This window comes from Ciconia boyciana, chromosome 8 (genome assembly GCF_034638445.1).
Source record: "Ciconia boyciana chromosome 8, ASM3463844v1, whole genome shotgun sequence".
Taxonomy (NCBI): domain Eukaryota; kingdom Metazoa; phylum Chordata; class Aves; order Ciconiiformes; family Ciconiidae; genus Ciconia; species Ciconia boyciana.
Window position 1 is genome coordinate 30,688,308 of NC_132941.1, and position 21,212 is coordinate 30,709,519.

Here is a 21,212-nt window from a genome sequence, read left to right on the forward strand (position 1 = left end):
GGATCAAGGTCCTAATGAATGATTTATTCACTTTAAAGACCTTACTTAGCTTTACTTCCATCTTATTGACTTCAGTAATAGGCTGTCTTGACTTAATCTGTCTTGACACTTAGAATATATTTGTTATTACAGGGTCTAAAATAACTAAATATTTCACTTTCTCCTGCAATTAATTGCCAGGACTTGTAAGGGCTGCTGTATATATTTTTGTTCTTAAAGTGTTTATTATGACCACTGTAATTTGGCACATGAAATAAGATACAGGTATTGTGCACATAGCATTAATGTTTTTGTTTTGTGATAAATTCAATAATGTAATACATATTTTTGCTTTAAAGCTCCCTTTTATTGACTACTAGAGAGCTTATATTCAAAGGTCTTCCAGTGCAATAATCATTGTGTATATTTTAATATATGGTCAATTTAGAAATCTGGAAGAGAAGACAAGGAATTATATGTACTTTAAATCTATTATTTTACAGTTTATGCAAGTAGCTGCATATTTTTTTCACAATTTAGAAATGAAGAATCAGAAAAATTCATTTTATCTCTTGAAATCCTAAGCCTGTTACGGAACCAAGTCTGTACTCCCATAGGCAGTCTCTGGGCTCTGATAGAGGGCAATGAGACTTGCAGTCATGGCTAATAATTGCTTATTGATTTTTTTTTTGTTTTGTACCTAGGTGAAATGTCAACAACAGTGCCAAGCATTAAACTGAAAGTTGATCCTTGGGATCTGCACATCCAGACATTTACAGTGGAGAAATTATTGGAACCATTGATAATTCAGGTATTTTAGTATTACAGAAAATAAATTGGATAACCATAGAGGGAAGGGAATAAGGCTGAAGAACTTTGGCTAAGGACACTATTATGAAAGGCATACCCACAGCTCTTCTGTACTTGTAGTTTACTCTGGCTCAGAAACTGTCCAGGGGGATCTGTCTTCTTCCAGATTTGGTTATTCATCTAATCACTTCCATTTTTGCAAATGCCACACAGTATATCATAGCAAGTGTTGCATGTTCTAGCTAGTCTCTTGTACAGTATTATTTAGTGGATGTTTAATTGCAAACGAATTTCCAACACATGAAAAGTTTCATATTGTAAGTAGTGGACAGAGTGGAAAAGAAGAGCCTTGAAATCTGTAGGTGAGTTTCTTTATCTGAATTTTGAAAAGAATTGCATTCTGTTGCATTTTAGAAGAGACACCCTAAGAACAGTGCAATTGTTGCATATTGGATAAACCTATTTTAGTACTTTTCCTTCCAACTAAAGAAAACTTGGACTCAGGGATTTTAAAAAACGCTTTCAGGTTTGTTGATAAAACTTTCTTTTTAGAAGCAGCAATTTTACTGCATATTCCAGTTCTATTTCAAGTATTCACTGGTTAAATATACAGTGCTTAGTGTGTTAAAGATTCTCTCATTATGTCTATATTTGGCATGGATTAGAAATGTCTTTTTTAATACAATGGAAAGGACCTACTTAAAGATCTGGCCTCATTTGCAAATAATGTGTATAACTAAGAAAGTGTTAAAAGACCTCTGTAGCAATATGTTACAGGGTAAAGAACACAAAGGACATCTTCTATTTTGAAACTCAAGCTATTTTGAATTTTCTCTTCATTGTACTTAGAACAAAGATGTTGGAGTACCTGCATTTAATTAGTCAATTACACATAGCACAGAGATGCCACTGTCCTTCAGCATTGCCAAGATGATGTAGATCAAACTACTTGTCACAGCTGTACACTGCTTATTTAGTATTCTTTTCCTGGTGCCTGAGGTTATGTTTATGTGGCAGTCACTGCTCTGGCTGCAGTTTGTGTAGGTACAGAAAGGTGTGACTTAATTAAGAATTTTCTTTCACTTGCTAATGGACAAAGGATACTTTGTTGTTTTTCAGGTTGTGAAGATGGTCAGGTATAATGGCTATGAAGTAGTTTCAGCAGTTGCATGATTAAGATCTTTCCAAGCTCTTTGAGTAATGCCTCTTACAAGACAATAACTTTTTGTTAAATAGGTTGTGTTAACAATCAACAAACAAAACTGATACTGGGACGATGACCTTTGGTAAACAGAGCAAAGCCAGACCGAATACTGTACTCTGGCTGTTACTCTGTTTATATACATGTAAGAATTGGGGGTGTACAGCTTATTAAAAAGAGGTAAGGACATATCTACCAAGTTTTATATTTTTTCCATTTTTTCTATTTGCAAATTTTATATTTTTAAAAAAGAGATAAATAAAATAGTTTTAAATAAGACTGAAACAATTATTATTGTACTTGGACAGATAGTAAAGGAAAAAATATTTTTTCATGTACAACTCATGGGCTTCATTTGACTGCACTCAGCCGCTTAGATACATGGTAAATTTTGTTATTCCAGGAATGCACTTCTTTTCACACACACTGCTCTGATGACATCTTTCCTTCTTTGTCCTGGGAACCAGTCCTTTGCATGCTGTTTTCCTGGGCTTGCCAAAGGGTGGTGACCAGATATAGGGGAACAGTCAGATTATAATTAAAGAGGCAGCACATAATGATTGGAAGGAAGAAGAATACAGAGAGGAAAAATGAGGACAGTAAAATGATGAGTATGTTTGGTGTGATGGTTATTATGTTTATTTGGACTTTCATGGTGGAAAAGTCCTTTATTTATTCCGGAAGTGCTGTATGTGCTCTAAAAGTTAGGAAAAGCAAAGAGGTGCTGATCATGTTTTATAACAGTTCTAGGAAAAGTTGCTTTTAAAAATCAGTTCATTCATTGAAATAAGTTTCTCTTTAACAAATAAAATTGTATTTTCCCCATTTGAAACTTTTGCCTCTCCCTAACTCATCCAGTTTCTTTTATTTATTTTTCATTATCATCTTTGAAATTTCTTCTCTTATTTTTGACTTTATATTTTCCTCCCTTACTCATTTGTCCCTTCTGGAAGATTCTTTTCTTCAGAAAGTAACCTTTTCTTTTTATCATTACTTCATTTCCAGCTGTTATTAACTGAGCTGCCTATCACTCATTTTGTCTGCCTTTATTTATTTATTTTTGCCTGGGTGTGATTGACGGTGTATAAAACCTCAGTTAACAGTTCAGTGGTTTGTGAGAAGTCGTCAAGCTGAAGCATCATATGTGGATGGATTATAAAATTAGTTTCAGAGTAGTAGGAACAGATGTCTTGATAGACTGCATTTTAATACCTTCTCTTGTATACCTGCAGGTCAGACTGTGCTCAGGCAGCTGCAACACTGTGGGTATTTTTAGAAGAGATGAAGAAATGTAAATTTTGGCCCGAGTTTTGCAGTATCAAAGAAACCTGACAAAACAAAGAAATACAGGTCCAGAACAAAACAAAGAAACTATCTAATTATTATTTTTTTTTAAAGCTCTTCTCAAGCATCTTTAAAAAGCTCGATGTCTGTTAAAAATGTAAACGCTTTGGTTCAAAGAGAATACAATTTTGGCTGTCTTTTCCCCCTCTCAACCTTAATGCTTTGTTTGTTTCATAACAGAACTGTGGAAGGGAAACTTGCATTCTGAGTGGGAAGGAGGCAGAAAAAATGTTGAAATGCAAAAGCAGGGATTAAAACTAATAGTCAATGAAGGATGATTGAGATGCTGGAAAGGCAATAAATGAAAACTGATCTACGATTAGAAAGACAATCAGACCCGTCACAGAAAAAATTGAATCGTATTATGCTCTGGCCCAATTCACTTAGCAGCTGCTGCCTTGAACATAGTTTATTTTGAGATTTATGTTCTAATTTATTTATTTAATAGTCTTGTAATGCTCTGGTAGGAAAGAGGCAGTGGAAGTTTTTGAGCTTCTCTGAAGTCTGTCCTAGCCAGTTATGCTGTTAGAGCAATCATTAGGTTAACAGCATAAATATGGGACAAAATGAAGGCAAAATCAGCCTGTGTAGAAGTAACTTTGCAAATGACTGCTAGATTCTTGCTCTTCCCTGCAATCTGCAACTGGCAGCAGTGATCACTTTGAAACTGTGAAAACAGTATGACACATTGTTTTCTATAAAACCCTCTCCGACTTGGCAAGTTCTCCATCCTTGGAATAAAGCAATGACCCTAAATTACAATGTTTGGGGGATTGCAGGGGCAGCAGTCTCACTGCATTTCCCTCTTTGCATCCCGAACAGTGGCCTGACTCAGGGTGGTAAATTCAAATACTGCTGTGCAGGGCTCTGCAGAGATAGAAACTCCTATGTTGGAAGTGGCATAACTGCATTAGTGTGACTCTGTGTCCAACCTTATAAACTCTACTCCCATGGGGATGTACTACTAGCTGCATTCTGTTTTCTATGTATTGCAGAAAAGTTTCTTTAATCCTATCCAATTGTCCCCTCACCAGAAGGAGGTCTCTGTCTGTGGCCTTTATTTGATTTTATTCCAGGTGCTTTGAGGACATTAGTTTTGAAAGGAAGGCTTTTAGGTGAAGTTCTCTATCAATGCATCTGGCATGTTAAAAATGATAGTTGTCAAAATTGACATCATTCAGCTGACAGCTGCCTTGATGTAAATTGGGTACATGCTCAGACAAACAATCTTTCTTTAATTCTGGGTTTTTATTAGAGATGCACTCTGTCGTGGAGCAATTAGTGTGAAGCAATCAGTAGGTCATAAAGCATTTTCAGTCGCATAGCTGATGTCTAATATTTGTCATGCTTGTGCAAAATATAACAATTAATATAATGGAAAATATCCTCTTGTTTTATCTCATCCTCAGAGACTGAAGTCTGTTTAATCTCTTTGCTATACTATGTAATGATTACAGCTATGGCTAGGTATAAATTTGCTTCTGTAGTAAACTATTATAAGACTTTTTTCCTTTTGAATTTATGTACAAGTAAAAGTTTTGAAAGATATGACTTGATGAGATTCATCTAGCTTCATTAATTAATGCAGGAAACACTTCATAACTGCCTTTGCTCTGCAATCATTGCAAGTTTTATAAGCTGTAAATTTGCTACATTTTGGATATTGTATCTAAAGCTCTCTATATTTGTGTATACACACACACACCCTTAATATATGTTATGTGTGTGTATGTATACATAAGCAAATATTGGTAAGAGCTTTTCCTTGCCAAACCTCATCTTCCATCTCTTTATATTTTATACATACATAGGAGCTAAGGAAAGTTTATGGCTGCAAGACGTAGGTAAGTTTTACAGAATATGTAGAAACATCCATGTATTTTAGAGTCCCTTGCATCACTGACGAAAAATAGGCAAGTTGAAAGGCAGTTATTCTCACCTGTCATCCACACTGACAAAACTTTGCTTACACAGAAAACATACACTGGTGGTTTTGCACACTGAAGGTGATTAACCAGTATTTGTTTGTTTGGGCAATACTTTGTTAATCCTCAAACATCTGACTCGGATTTGAAACAGTGAGCAGGGAGTTCTGCTGTTGTCATTAGATCACTGAGTTCATGTCTTGCTTTTTCAAATGCCTAGGGATTGCAGTTACACTGACCTAAATTTTAAACAAAAAAGCATGTTTTGTGATTGATGCTTTAAAATACTTTTATATTAATATCAAAGATGAACCAAATATTTTGATACTCAAGGTACAAAGACATTGTTTCCTTAACTACTGCAATATTAAAAGATTGTCTGTAAAGGCTGGCAGGAACTGAATATAGCATTGGAAGAACTGCTATACAGTTCCTTTAGAATTCAGTATTTGGGATAACCATGACAAAAAATCCCACCCTTTCAGCCTAATAAATAATGGCAGTAACAGGCAACAACAACATGATTCAGCTTTGCAGCTGTGGTGGCATATGGGCTTGAAAATCTCACTTAAAAAAACCTTGTGCCTCTAGCACAATGCTATTGCTCCTCCCAGAGATACAAAATAACCTCTTGACAATGATTTCCATTGAATGCTGGGAGATATGCTGTATATGGCAATAAGGTGGTGTTAATAACTGGGAAAGGCAACCAGGTATGAGCAGGATTAATGGGGATATGTCTGTCTTTTTTCTTATAATGATATCATTTTGACTGTGTATTCTGCCACTACAGTATAAGCTGTGTTCACAATGTATCAAAAGGGCACACTATATTAGCTACTGTGTAGTTCAATTATTTCTGTGTAGGATCTGCATGAACTTTTTGCATTCAACATTGGGATACTATGTTAGAGAATTCAGAATAGTTTTTCTGTATTCCTTAATCTCCATGAGCCAAGAACTACCTATCAAATTTTAACTTGTATTTGAGATCAGAAGCTGCCTCTGATATTTCCTGACAGCGATGCTGAAGATGAAGGGTCTTACAGTCAAGAGTTTTCACTTGCAGTAATGATTATTTTTTTCGTATTTTTCCATTTGTTTTGTGTCCTTTCCTCCTCCTCCAAAACATTTGAATGAACAGTACATAGAACAGTATTTTACCTAAAAAGGAGACTACAGTAAAAATCTGAGAAATAGAATATATTACTTTCTGGGAATGGTGATTAAATAGTTAAGACATTTTAAAAATGTCTTTTACTTGACAGGTTTTTGGGGCAGCTTCAAATTTTTTACAATGTTTTATGCCTTTCTTGTTGGAAGTATCAGACTATAATATCTTTAACTCTTAAAAATATGATCATTGAAACTGCATTAAATGCTCTAGAAATAATGTTATAGGGTTTGTAAAAATAAGATTCTTATTCCCAGTGCATTCTCTACCAGCTGGCTGATTTATGTGCAATGAATAATTTCATTTACTTTCTTTGAGCCACAGTCAGAAAAATACCCAAGCCCTCTTTAACAATCTGAGCCAGAGATTTATGTTGCTGTCTCCCTTGTGACATGCCAAAGCAGTTGATGTCAAGTGGCTGGTCTTCCTTTTTCACCCCAAATTCCACATGAATGGTGTAGGGGTCAGTGCTTTTTTTCTTTCAAAGATATGTTTATAGAAATGCTTCCCAGATGATGTTTGTCAGTTACTTTTAGAAGTACTGATTTATGAAAAGCACAAAAGTGTGTGAATTCGTGAACAAGATTTAAAGGTGAGCTAGGGCACAGCTAGCACACTTCTCATTATATACCTGTGAATGGAGCCCTTTTCCATAGACCAGCTCAAACCACAAGCTTGTACTGCAGCCATTAGCTAAGTTTGCCTGCTGGACTGAGACATTCATACACAGCTTTGCTTTGCTTTTACAATATTGTTGATGATTGGAATGCCATTTAATAAAATGAAGCAATTTTATACATATAAAATGTGTTCATTGAGCACCAAGACTAGATCTGTACTTAATATTATGTTGTCTATGTTCTGGCACAGAGAACAGAATAGAAGGAGGATTAAAAAACATCAGTAAAATTAATGAAAATAAAGTGTGTTCTAAAATATCTATATAACACTTTTCTTTTAAAATCTTTTATAAGTCTTTCCTTAGTGTGACAGCTCAAGCAATGCCTTAGAGAATAGTCTGTTAGAAACATTCTGTTGGAGTGTGGAGGCTGTGCTCAGATGATGAGGAATGTGGAGTGGGATGCTATATAAAAATAAGTTCTTTTGTTGAAGTGCGTTGTTAAACAACATAATTTGGACAAAGCTGCAGTAAACCTACGAGATAACTTGGGAGATTTAAGATGGAAGTATGGGAAGATTCAGCAGTGATTAGAATTCCTGCCTTGGCTGAAGCCTCCTTGGATAGGATTAGTAATTTTTTTTTTTATTATGAGGAAATTTTAAAACAAGCAGTGTCAGGAGTTTGCATCAGGGTTAATGTAACAGTGAGATTTCTGTTGACTTTGCTTTGATCATAGAGAAAGAAGAATACAAAGATGAGGCATATTAAGTAAAATTATCTGTCAAATTTGATTCAATAGTTTTGCCCATTCTCAGTATGTATGCTGAGGTTGCCTGTCTCTGTCTAAAGCAGGGGGAATCTCATTGCTTATTCTCAACTATAATAATTTTATGGTTTTTATTTTTTAATTGAGAACAATATAAATTTGCTTATTATAGAACTTACACCACTATTGTCTTTTTTTTTCTTTTAAATGTAGGTTACAACACTAGTGAACTGTCCACAGAATCCTTCTAGTAAGAAAAAGGGTCGTTCCAAACGAGCTCGTGTCTTACTAGCTTCTGTGGAAGATGCCACTTGGAATCTGTTGGACAAGGGGGAAAAAATTGCCAAGGAAGCAATTGTGTTTAAAGAAGAACTTCATGCAGCACTTGCTGATGTCCGGAAAGAGAGTAAGTACGTGACAAATAATTTAGGCACCAAAAGGAATTAGTTTAACCATGTAACACTGGTATCAAAATGAAGCTAGGCTATCCATGAGAAGTATATTTTGATGTGCAAATGTCTGAACTTTGGATTGTCTAATTGTATGTGCTCAGATACCACTTATAAGGAGGTAAAGTGTGCAAGCTGGGCCCTGTTGTGGAAAAACACTTATGTCAGTGGAAGTTTCATTGGTTTTTTTTTTTTCCAATGAAGACAGCATGCCCCTTGTTAATTTTAGTGGCTGTTAAGCACAAGTTTAAGTTAATGCATGCTTTAGTGCTCTTCTTGAAAAGAACTGTTTACCTGAATCTGGGATTAAGGCCTTTTAGTTAAAAATTTAAAACCAGAAATCTTCCCTCTTTTGTGCAGTAGTAAGGACTTAATTTGGAAGGTGTAATAGTCCCATTTGGAGGTATGTTTTGAGACTTTAGTAGGAGGAAGATGGATGCTTTACCCTGCTGTAAGAGTCATCCCCTCATGATAGAGCAGCTCATATTTGAGTTTTGCCATATTCCATTTCCTCATGACCTATCTCCCCATTTCCAACCAGACTCCCGGGATAGGACTAGGTTTTATGATCTGCTGAGAAGGCTGTATTAGCCACTTTCTTTCAGGCTCTTAGTTGCTTTGTTGATTTTTACTCTCCCCATAAATAATCAGGGCCTATTGGGTGAATATGAAGGCCAGGCTCAAATAGTAATAAGCTGGATGACAGACATCCAAAATATGTTCCTGCAGAAATCAGCCTTGAAAACTGATTCAGGAGAAGGTTTCAGAGGAAAAAGGGGACAGAAGAGTAATGCTTTTAGTGCCTGGTCATTTGAGAATTACGTCCTTTCATCAGTGCTCCGTGAATTTTGTAAACAAATGTTTCCCAAGGGTTGCCTGGAATCAGATTAAGAGGCTGATGAAAGCCTTCCCAAACAAGTAGGAGCAGACAAGCAAAGAAACAATGGTCTGTACCATAAAGTTATTGTCAGGCCATGTTATTGAATGAGCTAGCAACCAGGCTTGGTTTTATCAAGGGGCAAAGTGGGCTTCAGTTGCCTTTTCACTACTGAGCAGTGTGGTGTATGTTCTTATGCCATGTGACAACTTGTGCCTGAAGGACTGCGTGTTAGCCATTTACATCAGTTCTTTATATCACCCTGCTCTTACTAAAATTGCAACTTAATCAGGATTTTTTGTTTGTTTGTTTGTTTTTATTTTGTCTTCCTCCACGTGCAGCTGGGATGGTTTCTGAGTCTCTGCTGTTCTTCAGGGTAGTGATCACTAGCTGTTGGCTTCCTCTGGATTCAGAGATGGCTGCATTTTAGAGTTTGATATATGCACATGGTGTCTGAGATACCTTAAGGTCCTTTGTCATTAAAAGTGTTATGACCAGCAAATATCATTGTTATCTGTCAGACTGATCAGCTGAGGCTCTTAAAAAAATAATTCACTTTGGAGTACTCTTAAAAAATGTTAGCCCATCTATTCCAGGCCGATAACACAAGACAAGAATAAAATATATAGTTCTATATTGATTTTTATACACAGATAATATAAAAATATTTCACATCTTCAATTTATTTATTGATTCTCAGCCTAGACCAGAGATAACTACAAAAATAAATAATACATAAAGTAGATTATATACACCTCATACATTTTAAAAGAAAGTTAATTCCATGTTATCACCTGTCGTTATGCAATGACAAATTGAGTCTTCACAGCCGATCTTCCTCCAAGGATTTGCCAAACTGCATGAGTTAATTTTAAGAAGATGGTGAACAATTGTAAAACAGATAGCAGTTTGTTAATTTTGCAGATATTTTTAGTCCCTTGAAGCTACATATTATTTTTAATTTGTGGTATGCCACATCATATGTAACTTTATTGCCTGTTATTCAAGTCACATTCTGCTGCTGTTAAAAGTCTCATGTTATTTACTTCAAGCTCTTTGAAAGGATGTGGGTCATAAATTCTGGTAAACAGTGCATGCCATGCATGTCACCACATATAGTATTTAATTTTCTGTGGGCTTTTTTTTTCTGTGGTGACTGGCAGGTATTTTTATTAATATGCTCTTAAATTATGAATTTTTGCATGTGGCTACAGCTTGTATTTACTGTATAGTGGAATTTTGAAACAATGCTCTAGATGATTTCACTCAGATGTCAACCAAACTATCAGTCCCAGAGTTGCAAACCAACATCTGGAAAGAACAAATACTCTCCTAGCTCTTCTCTCATTTTAGCTTGCGTCACATGTGGAGCTTGTTGAAGTTGAAGACTGTGACATGAGAATTAAATGCTTATTTCTTTTGAATGTCAATCGCCAGTGTGAAAATGCTGCTTTGTTACTTTTGGAGCTCATTAATAGGGGTTCCTTTTAGAGGAGTGATAGACTTTTTTCAAGCTGCTGCTGATAATCATGTTCATAATAATGTTTTGGGGAATAAAGGGGCAAATTAGTAGGATAAAAGTGAACAGTGGAGATATGATAAATAGAACATTTGTTGTATTTAATTCATGTGATGCATTAGTGACTCATCTAATGTCTTCAGAAATTGGGGACATGTGTATAGCTTCGCTGACTACAGTTTGGTCTTGACAAACACTGTCAGTAGATGAGATTTTGGTCTCTCAAATTCAATTGAGTTCTGTTAGTGACATCGGAAAGAAAGTGTTGCTATAATAGATGGCAGGCAAATTCCCTGGATAAATCTAGTTTCTGCTTCCTTTGACATCTGCGAAGTTTTACTGAAGATTTATAGTCTTGGAACTGATAATTTTAATACAGAGGTCCTCTGCATTTTTCTTTGAGTTTTCTCTCAAGAAAGTACTTTTTAAGGCCTATCTTTAGCCACATCTTGATTCACCTTCTTCTGGAACTCTACTAAATGAGTCACCAGGCAGGCCTGTGACAGAAATCCACTAGCCTAGTAACTGAAGAACTGTCATGTTTTCCTGTTGATCTGGTTTGGTGAAGCTTAGTTAAAGGGCACTCGTTTACACATTTTTATTCTAAAATAGTGTAATAAACCCAAATATAAGTATTTTGAAAAAGTCTCACTGCCAGATTTCATGTATAAAGCATTTCAAAAAATTGCCTTCTGACTCATAATGTGCTGTGAATTTGCAGTAAAATAACTGACTCCTGTACAAAGGAATAAGAAGCATTGTTGAACCATAAACGCTTCTGACACTAAACATCAGACTATATTTAATGTCCTGATTCTGATATTTAATCAATTTAAAGACAAAACAGTGATGTAGTTTATGTGGGGAAACGTTACCTTAGGAATTTGCATTAAAGTCTAGCATTCTGCTTAGGATAATGATTTTTTGCATTTATGTCAAGGTGTGATTGCTTATAGTTTCAAACAGTGGTACAGGCATAGCTAAAATGTTTGGTATTTATTGCCATTGCTTACTGACTATATATGGTCAGAAACACAACAGTTGTTGTCTGTGTTGTTTCTATCTATTGCAGTGTCAGTGTTTCATGTGTTTAGCTGTTATCAAGCTCAAGTGTGTTCCTAGATAAGCCTTTCATCACACATAACAGTGAATTGAAAGCAAGTTACTTGCTGGAATTTTGAGCCTTCAGTTACTCTTTAAAAGGAAATTAGAAAAAATAATTTGATATTTTGAATGTCCACATTTATTGTCTTTTGACATTAAACAGGGGAGGCAAGACTTTAATGGTATGGAAGAAACTACCATTCACTGGCAAGAAATGGGGTGTGTACTGTAAGGATATGTACTAAAGGAAGGGGATAGTGATCTCTTGTATTATACTATGTTCTTATTTGGTGTGTGTCCCCCCCCCAGCTTAAAAATGAGCTTAGCCTTCTCATTCCACATTGAGAGGTACATGTGTATGCTCTGCATCTAAGGGACTTTCATTCTGGGAGACAGAATTTAGATATCCAAGTGGCTTAAAATAATCTGTGCTGAACACCCTTTTCATCAAACCAAGAACAGATCCCTTGTAGAAAATCTTCTGACATCACCATCACTGGATCAGGTGTCCCTGAGTGGGAAAGGAGGAATGAAGAGACGGGTGTAAGGCACAAAGGGAGTGTGTGGTGGCTCTGATTACATGTTAGGAAGAACTGTAAGAGATGTGGAAGTGGAACTTCCTGGTAGGCAGTGGTGAAATAATTGCAATGCAACAGAATACAGTGGTATCTGAGTGGGGTAAGAGCCTGTGTGGCAGGAGAAAAATGTCCTGTAACATCTACAGAAAGCTATTGTGAGAATCTGAGTTATCAGAGTGTTGAATATTACGAACATGCAGGAGGTATCAATCGGCTTTGTCCTGACACTGATAGTGTCACTTCCAGCTGGCTGGCTGAAGCAGATTCCTTTATTTGCTGTAGCAGATGGAGATGGTATTTATGGGAGCAGAACAGGTGATTATACTAGTGACTAGTATTGTTTAATCTCTTGTTTTTAGAAAGGGTAGGTTGTTTTGTGCTCTGATGTGACATCGACTCCCAACCTTCTCTGGTACTGATCCTGCTTATGTGTTAGGTTCATGCCTGTGGAACTTGAGGTTGCAAATACTAGTGTAAATCAGTTTATAAGTTTCCTGTTATTAGTATAAACTGTTGATTTTTTTCTCTCAAGTTTGAGACTAGGACATTGGAAATCCTCTTTTTACTGATTCTGGTACCTTCCTCCCACCCTTAGTCAACGGGCTCCCTTTCACAACTGTGTTTCTCTGGAACTGTAAATCCATCAGCCTCTAAGGGTGCAGTTCACAGGAGTGGGTGACAGGACTTTCTTGGCAACAATATGTCCTTATGGGAGGACTCAAGAATGGCATAAAATTCACTACATTCCATGTGGATTTTACACTGCTGCAGTTAATAAACAAGCAGAGAAAGCCAGATGTAAAAACAAACAGAAGAGAGAGAAATGTGATGCTTAGATAGGATTTAGTAGGAGAAAGAAAATCTATTCAGAGAAATAAAAGAAGAAAGCATAATTCTGATGGTCTTGCCTAATACAATAAAGAACATTTAGCTGGTGCCTGAGTGTGATCTTGAACACTGTCTCTGAGGGGTGCTCATGGACCACAGTTAGTGGTATTCCTGCAAGTATCTGTATAGACAGACTGCCTGCCATCAGCTAGCAGCCCAGGAGAAGTGTGTACCTTTTGTCAGCTATTTGCCAACAGCAAATTTGCCAACAGGCTTACAGTTGACTTGTTTTTAAAGGAATTTTCATGTAAGTTTTTTGATATTTTTGGTGCTGGATAAAGAGCATGGATCCTTTAACTTTTTAAAAAATTACCTGTGGCCGGACTGTGTTTTTACCTCTCCCTATGCCCAAGCATAGATTTTTGTAAGCACATGCATAAATAGCGGTCATTTGACAATAGCAGTCAGTAGCTGATCAGGTAATGGTAGTAACACCATTTACTTTGGGAGTCATCTATCTGTATGTGCTGAATAGAGTCTTGGAAGTATCTGCCTTCCAATAATTATGTAGTTATTGTATATCCTGAATTTGGTTCTTTGAATTGCTCATTTGAATGTCTAAAATAATTGAAATACTCTGAATACTCCCATCTTTCTGCTTCCCTATTTGTGCCACTAAAAGGGCACTGTCTTTCATTGTTTGTGACAAATGTCATTATGGAAGAATACCCACTTGATGGGAATTACAATAAAATGGATGAAATTGCATTGAACTGTCATGCTGTCTACTGCATTTTAAGAAAGTTCTAACATCATGTTGTTGTTGGAGCTGTCATTTTCTGCTGCTTGTACTCATCACTCCTATCTGCCCAGGCTGCATCTCATAGCTCTGTTGTAGGATCATGATTTTATACTTGTTCATCTGGCCATCCCAGCTTATGTCCAACTCATTTCTAAGGGGTTGGTCATATTCAGACCCTTCTGGCTTGTCTTTGCTCACACACTCACTCACAGAATCACAGGAGGGTTGAGGTTGGAAGGAACCTCTGGAGGTCATCTGGTCCAATCCCACAGCTCAGGCAGGTCCACCAGTCTGCCCAGGACCATGTCCAGTCAGCTTTTGAATATCTCCAAGGATGGAGACTCCACAACCTTCCTGGTCAGCCTGTGGCACTGCTAAGTCACTCTCACAGTGAGAAAAATGTTTTCTGATGTTTAATGGAACCTCCTGTGTGTCAGTTTGTGCCCATTGCCTCTGGGCCTGTCACTGGGCACCACTAAAAAGAGTCTGGCTCCATCTTCTTTGCACCCTCCCTTCAGGTGTTTATAAATACTGGTAAGATCCCCCTGAGCTTTCTCTTCTCTAGCCTGAACAGTCTCAGCTCTCTCGGCCTTTCATCACATGAGAGGTGCTCTAGTCCCTTAATCATCTTTGTGGCTCAAGTACCCAGAAGATATCAGTGTTGAAATGGTACTATTCTTAGATTTTAGGACTATTTGAGGTTTTGAAGTGTCTGAGGTGCTTGAAGGACATGCAAATCCAAGAGCCATTCTCTTCTGGAAGGCACAAGAGCAGAGACCTGGGCAAATAATCACGTGGGGCCTGTGAACATACAGTTCAGCCTTGTGCTTCTGGATGGAGGAAACATTACATTAGAGGTTTCTGAGAAGCTGCTGTGCTGTCAGAAGATTATCTTTTTTGTTCCCAACTTTTATTATATATTCCCAGTAACAGCACTGTCTCCTATCCTCAGCTAAGCTATATCTCACTTCTCTCCTGATCCATTCAGTTACTAACTCATGGGCTCACTATTCACTCCTGTCTGGGCTTCTCACAACTGAGTACTTTCACTCCTTCCTAACCAACTGGTTCCTTTCTAATCTATAGCTCTGCTTTCCTGGTCAGTTTTGTTTGGACAACTTTTACTGTGCACAAAGAGACTCTACTAGCAGGATATACAGAAATTAAAAAGTAGTTGGTTAGTGGCTAACACATACAATAGATAGCTAAGGCTAATGACTGACTGAGCAAAGTGTTAATGTATTTATTACCCCAGTAATGCTGGCCAGGCAGTTGGCCAGTTGTCAGTCATGTGGGAAAATGTTGGCCTCTCTTGCTTCTTTGGAACTGTGGCTCAGTTTTGCAGGGTTGTTATCTTGCAAGTTCCTGGGTCTTTCTGCCCAAGATTTATAACTTCTCATGTCAGTATCTTTTCCTCTTAGATTCTTTGTCTGCTAATTACTACTATCTCTGCAACTCCACTTCTGTCTGTGTTTTTACTTATCTTGTGTGATGTTAGCTAACATACTTTCTTGCACCTTACCAAAAATTTTCTCAGCTAAGGTCATGCAGTTGTACTACACCAAACTAGGCCTTGGATCACAGAGAGCTGAACCACAGGACTGAGGATTCCACATAGTCTTCCTCTGGTTGGTTGTGTCCCCGCCCCCCCCCCCTTTTCCTCTCAAAGTAACCAGTTCTATTTTCTTGTCTTATTGCCTTCCCTTCATTAATTCTCTTCTCAGTTTCTCCAGACTTAACTAGTTTTCAACAGAAGTTCTCCTGAACTGCAGCTGATTCTGTGCCTAAGAAGGTTTAAGTTCCCCAAAGGTCACCAAGTTGACTTGCTACTTATCCTTTTATCTTGGGAAGTATGTGAGGTTGACGGACCACGTTTATCTTGGGTGACAAACCTATTTGCAATTCTGGCTTAAAGTGTTGAGTTAAAATAAGTTAATAGCTGCTTTGCCTTTGCTTGTATGGCACGAGACACTGCAAAAATAGTAGTGAATCTGGTCTGTTTGCTTACCTTGTAAGTAAATGCTAATAAATAACAGGTGGTAGAATACTGTGTGCTGTTTTCTTCCTCTCCTTATAAACGCTTCAGATGTTCTGTATGTGTCAAAAAAAAAAAAAAAAAAAGAGTCAGTCCATAAATGGTGGAACAAGGAGTGCCTATCTTCCTTCAAATTTGCATCTCAACACTTCTGTAGATTCTTTGAAGCTTAGTAGTAGGTGAGTTTTTACTGCCAGCCCCAGCTTGCCATCAATGAGGGCTTTAACTTGGTCTCTTTCCCAATTTCCTATTTTCATGGAAAAGTAGTTAGCTAACTTTGAATATCTTCCCCTGTGTAAAAATTTGATTGAAGTTGGTCAGAAAGTCCAAAAGTTACCAGGTGGCCAGTCAAACAGTTATGATGTTAATTTTATTGTCTTGGGAAACAGCATCTCCCTGATGCTTTAGTCAGGATTTGTTAAAGTGAATCCTGAGGGACCAAGGTGGACAGCTCTACACTCATACATCTTAATTGCAGAAAAAATTCCATTGTTTCATGCTTTCTTGTCTTATTAAGACATTGCGTGTGTCAGCTTCCTGTTTGTGTGCAAATGTTTTTAAGAATCTGACAGTTATAATGGTCTGAATTAATACTACAGTGTACACATTCCAAATACATAAAAAACATGTGATGTTAACTTGTACTTTTACAGCCTGAAAGATAACACATCAAATTTAAGATATTCAAACCCAATAATTGGCAGAAAAAACAGTTGGTAGTTAAATACTATGGAAATAAAATGGAGACAGTGTGTCAGGTTATTAATTGACATTACTTGTTCTCAGAAATTTGGGAAGTTTTCTTTCTGTTTGAAGTCGTAAGAGAAATGAAAGGGCAAGGATTTTAGTTTTATGATAGTGTGTATGCACTGTATTTCCCATGTCCTTGTTAAAGCACAATGAATTTCCAGAGTTAGTATCTTAAATTCCTACTAAAACTTCCCAAATTGTTATTAATTTATTAACATTTGTAGTAGTCACCTTCAAAAATACATCTAAAGATATGTATGCACGTAAGTAGGATTTTCTCTCTCCATTTACTTCTCCCCCCCCATCCAGGATTACTGGGCTCAAATCAGTGCTGTGAAACTTCTTCCACTACTGAAAACAGAACTCATCTGGAGAGGTGTTTCTGTCCATTGCAGATGGGGAAATAATAAACCTTAAAAATCGGTGGTTCTGATTAATATTTGATTTTTATTTCCTGTAGTTTTATTTGCTGTGATGTGGTCAGCCATGGTGCATTATTTCACCAGCTACTGGAGAGAAGTTCTAATTTGCTGTTCTGAGCACAAGAAACTGATATTTTTTTACTTTCACTGTTTTGTGATGTAGCAGGTGCTAGAACCAGATCTCAAATTAGTGTGATTTTTATTTATTTATGGAGTTTTCTAAGCATGTACTTAAGATACATGATTTGCACCAATACTTTAACAAATCCAAGAGAAAACCAGAGAGCATTATTCAAGATGGGTGTTCCTGGAAAACTGATGAGTTTCAGCATGTTGGAAGTATTCAGTGTTCTGAGAATCAAGCCAATACTATCTCAGGTGCTGGTATGGGGACTTTGTAGTAATTGGTAGGTTTACTTCTGTAGCCTTTGCTCAATATTTTTCTCAAATGCAGTTTGTAGTAAGAGCAGTAAAACTTGTTTTTTCTCTGAATCTTGAGAAATGAAGTCGCATATAGAACCAGTCTGGCAAACTGGTGCAGTTGAATAGTTCTCGCTCAATTCAGATTGAAGGAGCACATAAAAGTCTGTATCTGTGTAATTACAGGAAATCCCTTATGTTTGTATGTATTTCTATGAATATGCATTAATTACTGACTGTATGTATTTTGTACAAACCTTGTTGCCTATTTTTTGATTTGAGGACTTCAAAGCTTATAAAACCAGATACTTGGTTCAGGTAGCAAAACTCTTTGCATGACTTTAGCTTTGACTTTACTACCAGATACTCTGAAGTAGACATGCCAATAGCATTCCTGCATGCGGCCTGTTCAGACTTGCCTTTGAGTGAAGCTATACAGTGCTAAGGGTACTGTGAATTTAATTTCAGAAGGTAATATTCTCTCCATACTTTTGGTAAGAATTTGTAGAACAAAATTAAATAAAAATTGCATGTTCCTGGACTCTCTTCTTTCTATGTAGAAAACCTCTATGATACAAATGACTGGTTGGAGAAATGTACCCCATTCTTATACCAAGACTTAGGTAATTTAGATATAAGTGGAAAGAATATTACATAATAAAGAATTTAACTCTGGAGCAATATCAAATTTTTTGAATGCCATATTTTTCTTTACTGTTGCATCCAAAATCCAGGACATGCTTAAGGCAGTTGTCAACAAAGGGCTGACTTCATGAATATGTAGTCTTCTAATAGCTACATTTACTAATGTTGTTTCCTAATTTTAGCACAGCCAAAACGATTCATTTTTGTAACTTTTGATCCATCTTTGGTTTCCAAGCTGATACAGAGTTTAATGGGTCAAATGTTTATTTTAGCAGTTTGTGCTTGTGTGACAAGAGTTTTCCAGTGCTGTTCTGTGTAGAGCGAGTTCTCTCAATGTTGTGCCATCACTAGCAAAGCTCCTCAGGTGATAATAGACTTTGAAATGCTTTTAGAAATGAGTTTAATGGCATTTTTTTTCTCAGAGTAAGTCTAGGTGACAGACTGCTGAAAGTAAACTTGGGTGTTTGTCATTGTTGTTCTTATTGTTAAATTTCATTTGCAAAACTTCATGTTGGAGAGCAGTATATTATTGTCTACTGGCACAGTTACTAGCTCCATTGCATAGATTTCACATATTTTATGTCAGAGTCAGATGTTCAAGTGTATGAGATTTTCATTCCATTAACTTATATTTATCATGAGAAGAACAATATTTGATTCCCTTCTGTGACCAGAAATTATTTAATAGCAAGGACAGCAAAGTACATAGTAATATGAAAAGCAGTGACTGGAAAAGTTTAACATAGAGCCCCTGGCCTTGTTGTGTACAGCTAAGGGTAATGGTCTGATTGCCAAGGGAATTATTTCAGAATTAAATGATTCAGAAGAGCAGAAAGGGAATATCGTTCAAAATGTGGAATGTTCTGCATGATCTGTAATAATTAACCTTAATTTCAAGGCATTAGGGCATAAAAGAGATGCCAAATTTATTGGCAATACTTGTGACTTGCCAAATAACTGATCGAGTTTTAACTTTTTTTTTCCTGGTTGTTGCAATATAGCCTAAGGGAATTGATGTCTCCATTTTGCAGGTGAAGCCTTAAAGGTATCAGCAGAGGCATTTACCAGTGATCCCTGCTATCTGCCTAAGAGGCAGGCTGTTGTCCAAGCAGCACGATCTCTGCTTACAGCTGTCACAAGGCTTCTAGTTCTGGCGGACATGGTCGATGTGGCATACTTACTGGAACATTTAACTGTGGTGAGTAGAATTTGACTTAACTCAGACTCCCTTTAGCCAGAGAAATGTCTGCTGATGGTTCTTTCTGCCTTGAAAATTCTTTTTGTACTTGGAAATTGCAGATCTCTTGCACATAACACCTTGGCAATTGGTAAAAGTGTAGATTCTAGATGAGATTTGTAGAACGTATCAAAAAAAGTCTTCTAACTCAACATATTTGATCTGGGGAAGCAGGTGGTTATCTGTAAGTTATATTTCTTATTTCCTGTTTTCTTACTTCAATTGTTGTACTTGTATAGCTTCTTATGCATGAAACTTTCTTGATATTTGCAGCAGTAGTAGGGAATAATTTATCTGTAGAGAATCTTAAAGGTGGAATTTTATGTGGATATTTATGGAGAGAAAGAACTGAGTAGGTAAGAGTCTATCTCTGTATTCAAGTTGGTTTGTGAGAGAGATCAGCTGAAAGGAAAGGGAGGAGGTGTGTGAGGGAGGCCTCTGGCAACTCCCCAGCTCCAGCTATATATTTGTACACTGCAGACAGAAGACGAGAAAGTCCTAATGTTTGCAAAGTTTTAAAAATTGTGCAGTAGAAAATATTCTCTAAAAGCCACTTAATTTTTTCACTCAAGGGAATAATGTGTTTTGGAAGTACGTATGATAATAGTGCTCAAATGTTTTGAGTCATCTTTTTTTCCACTTGACCCTCTTTATACAGAAGGGATGGCCTCATTTTTCTGTTCCCATATAAAACTAACCAGTGGCTGTACCACTGTTGCTGAATTAGGCAAAATGTCCACACTTCTGTTGTTCAACATCAAAATACTTTCCTCTCTACATAAACTTGAGTTCCTTTAGTGTCAGCCATAGTGTCCTACGTGAGCAGGCTTCCGTCCTTTTTTGCATAGTGTGAGTTTAATCTTCCCAGAGTCATGTGTCTGACCACAAAAATGTGTTTGCTGAGTTTCTTCTCTGGCTACTTACTCCATTCAATCTGGGGTGTGTCTTCGCTGGGAAGAACAAGGAATTGTTCAATTTTTGTTTCCTTTTTTTTCCTAATCTCTTCAGTAATGTGTGACAGACTGATAAAAATTCAAAGTTCTGTTGACTTCTTAATGTTTCAGGGCAGAGGTGAATAATCAGTGCCACCTCTAATAATGCCTCATGCCACAAGAGGACCCACTGACTTAAAGGGGACCATTGTGAAGCAAGTTCAGTTTGGTGAGGACAGGGGAATGAAAATTTTACCTCCCAATCAGAGTAGGAACAGTATTTCATAATAAAACAATGTTGTGTTGGTTTCAGTGCTGTGTTTGAAACATCCAACGTTGACAATTGTTGGAGATGCAGTACAGGCTAAATGAACACTGAGTTGCAGAAGCTTCTATGTTGTTATATATGTATGAAATTTGTCAGCTGTAAGAGGAGTGGCCTATGTCTTTTGCACTGTTTGTGGAAAATTTTCTTAAATTATGATAATTTTCATTGGTAGTCTATTAAATTCTTGCATATGTATTTTCATAATCCTAGATGCACCCTTCTAAAATGTTTTCAGTATGTTTTACATGAGAGAACTAAAATTGGGTAGTTTTCTTTCCTAGAGTTTCAGTATTTGTAAACAAGTGTATAATTCACTTCATGATTTCCATTTGAAAATGAAAACAAACAGTAACTGAAAATAAAAAAAGAACTCAAAGAATCATTCAGGAAAAACTCCAACACTGCAAAGAGTGTAATTAAGTTTTCTTCTTCTTCCATACTTTAATTTAGTTCTCTTAATAGGAG

General features: G+C 36.8%; 1 protein-coding gene across 2 annotated transcripts in view; it reads left to right on the plus strand.

Moving 5' to 3' along the window:
* The first annotated feature begins 683 nt into the window (after nucleotides 1–683).
* Nucleotides 684–21,212, plus strand: part of CTNNA3 (catenin alpha 3) — a 548,079-nt gene continuing 527,550 nt past the window's right edge. Inside the window, exons 1-3 of one of the 2 annotated variants that reach the window (XM_072870046.1) lie at nucleotides 684–790; nucleotides 8,035–8,227; nucleotides 19,282–19,448. In XM_072870046.1, coding sequence (XP_072726147.1) covers nucleotides 689–790; nucleotides 8,035–8,227; nucleotides 19,282–19,448 — 462 coding nt within the window. In that variant the 5' untranslated portion in view covers nucleotides 684–688. The remainder of the gene's footprint in view (nucleotides 791–8,034; nucleotides 8,228–19,281; nucleotides 19,449–21,212) is intronic. The other variant, XM_072870047.1, reaches the window with a different exon arrangement.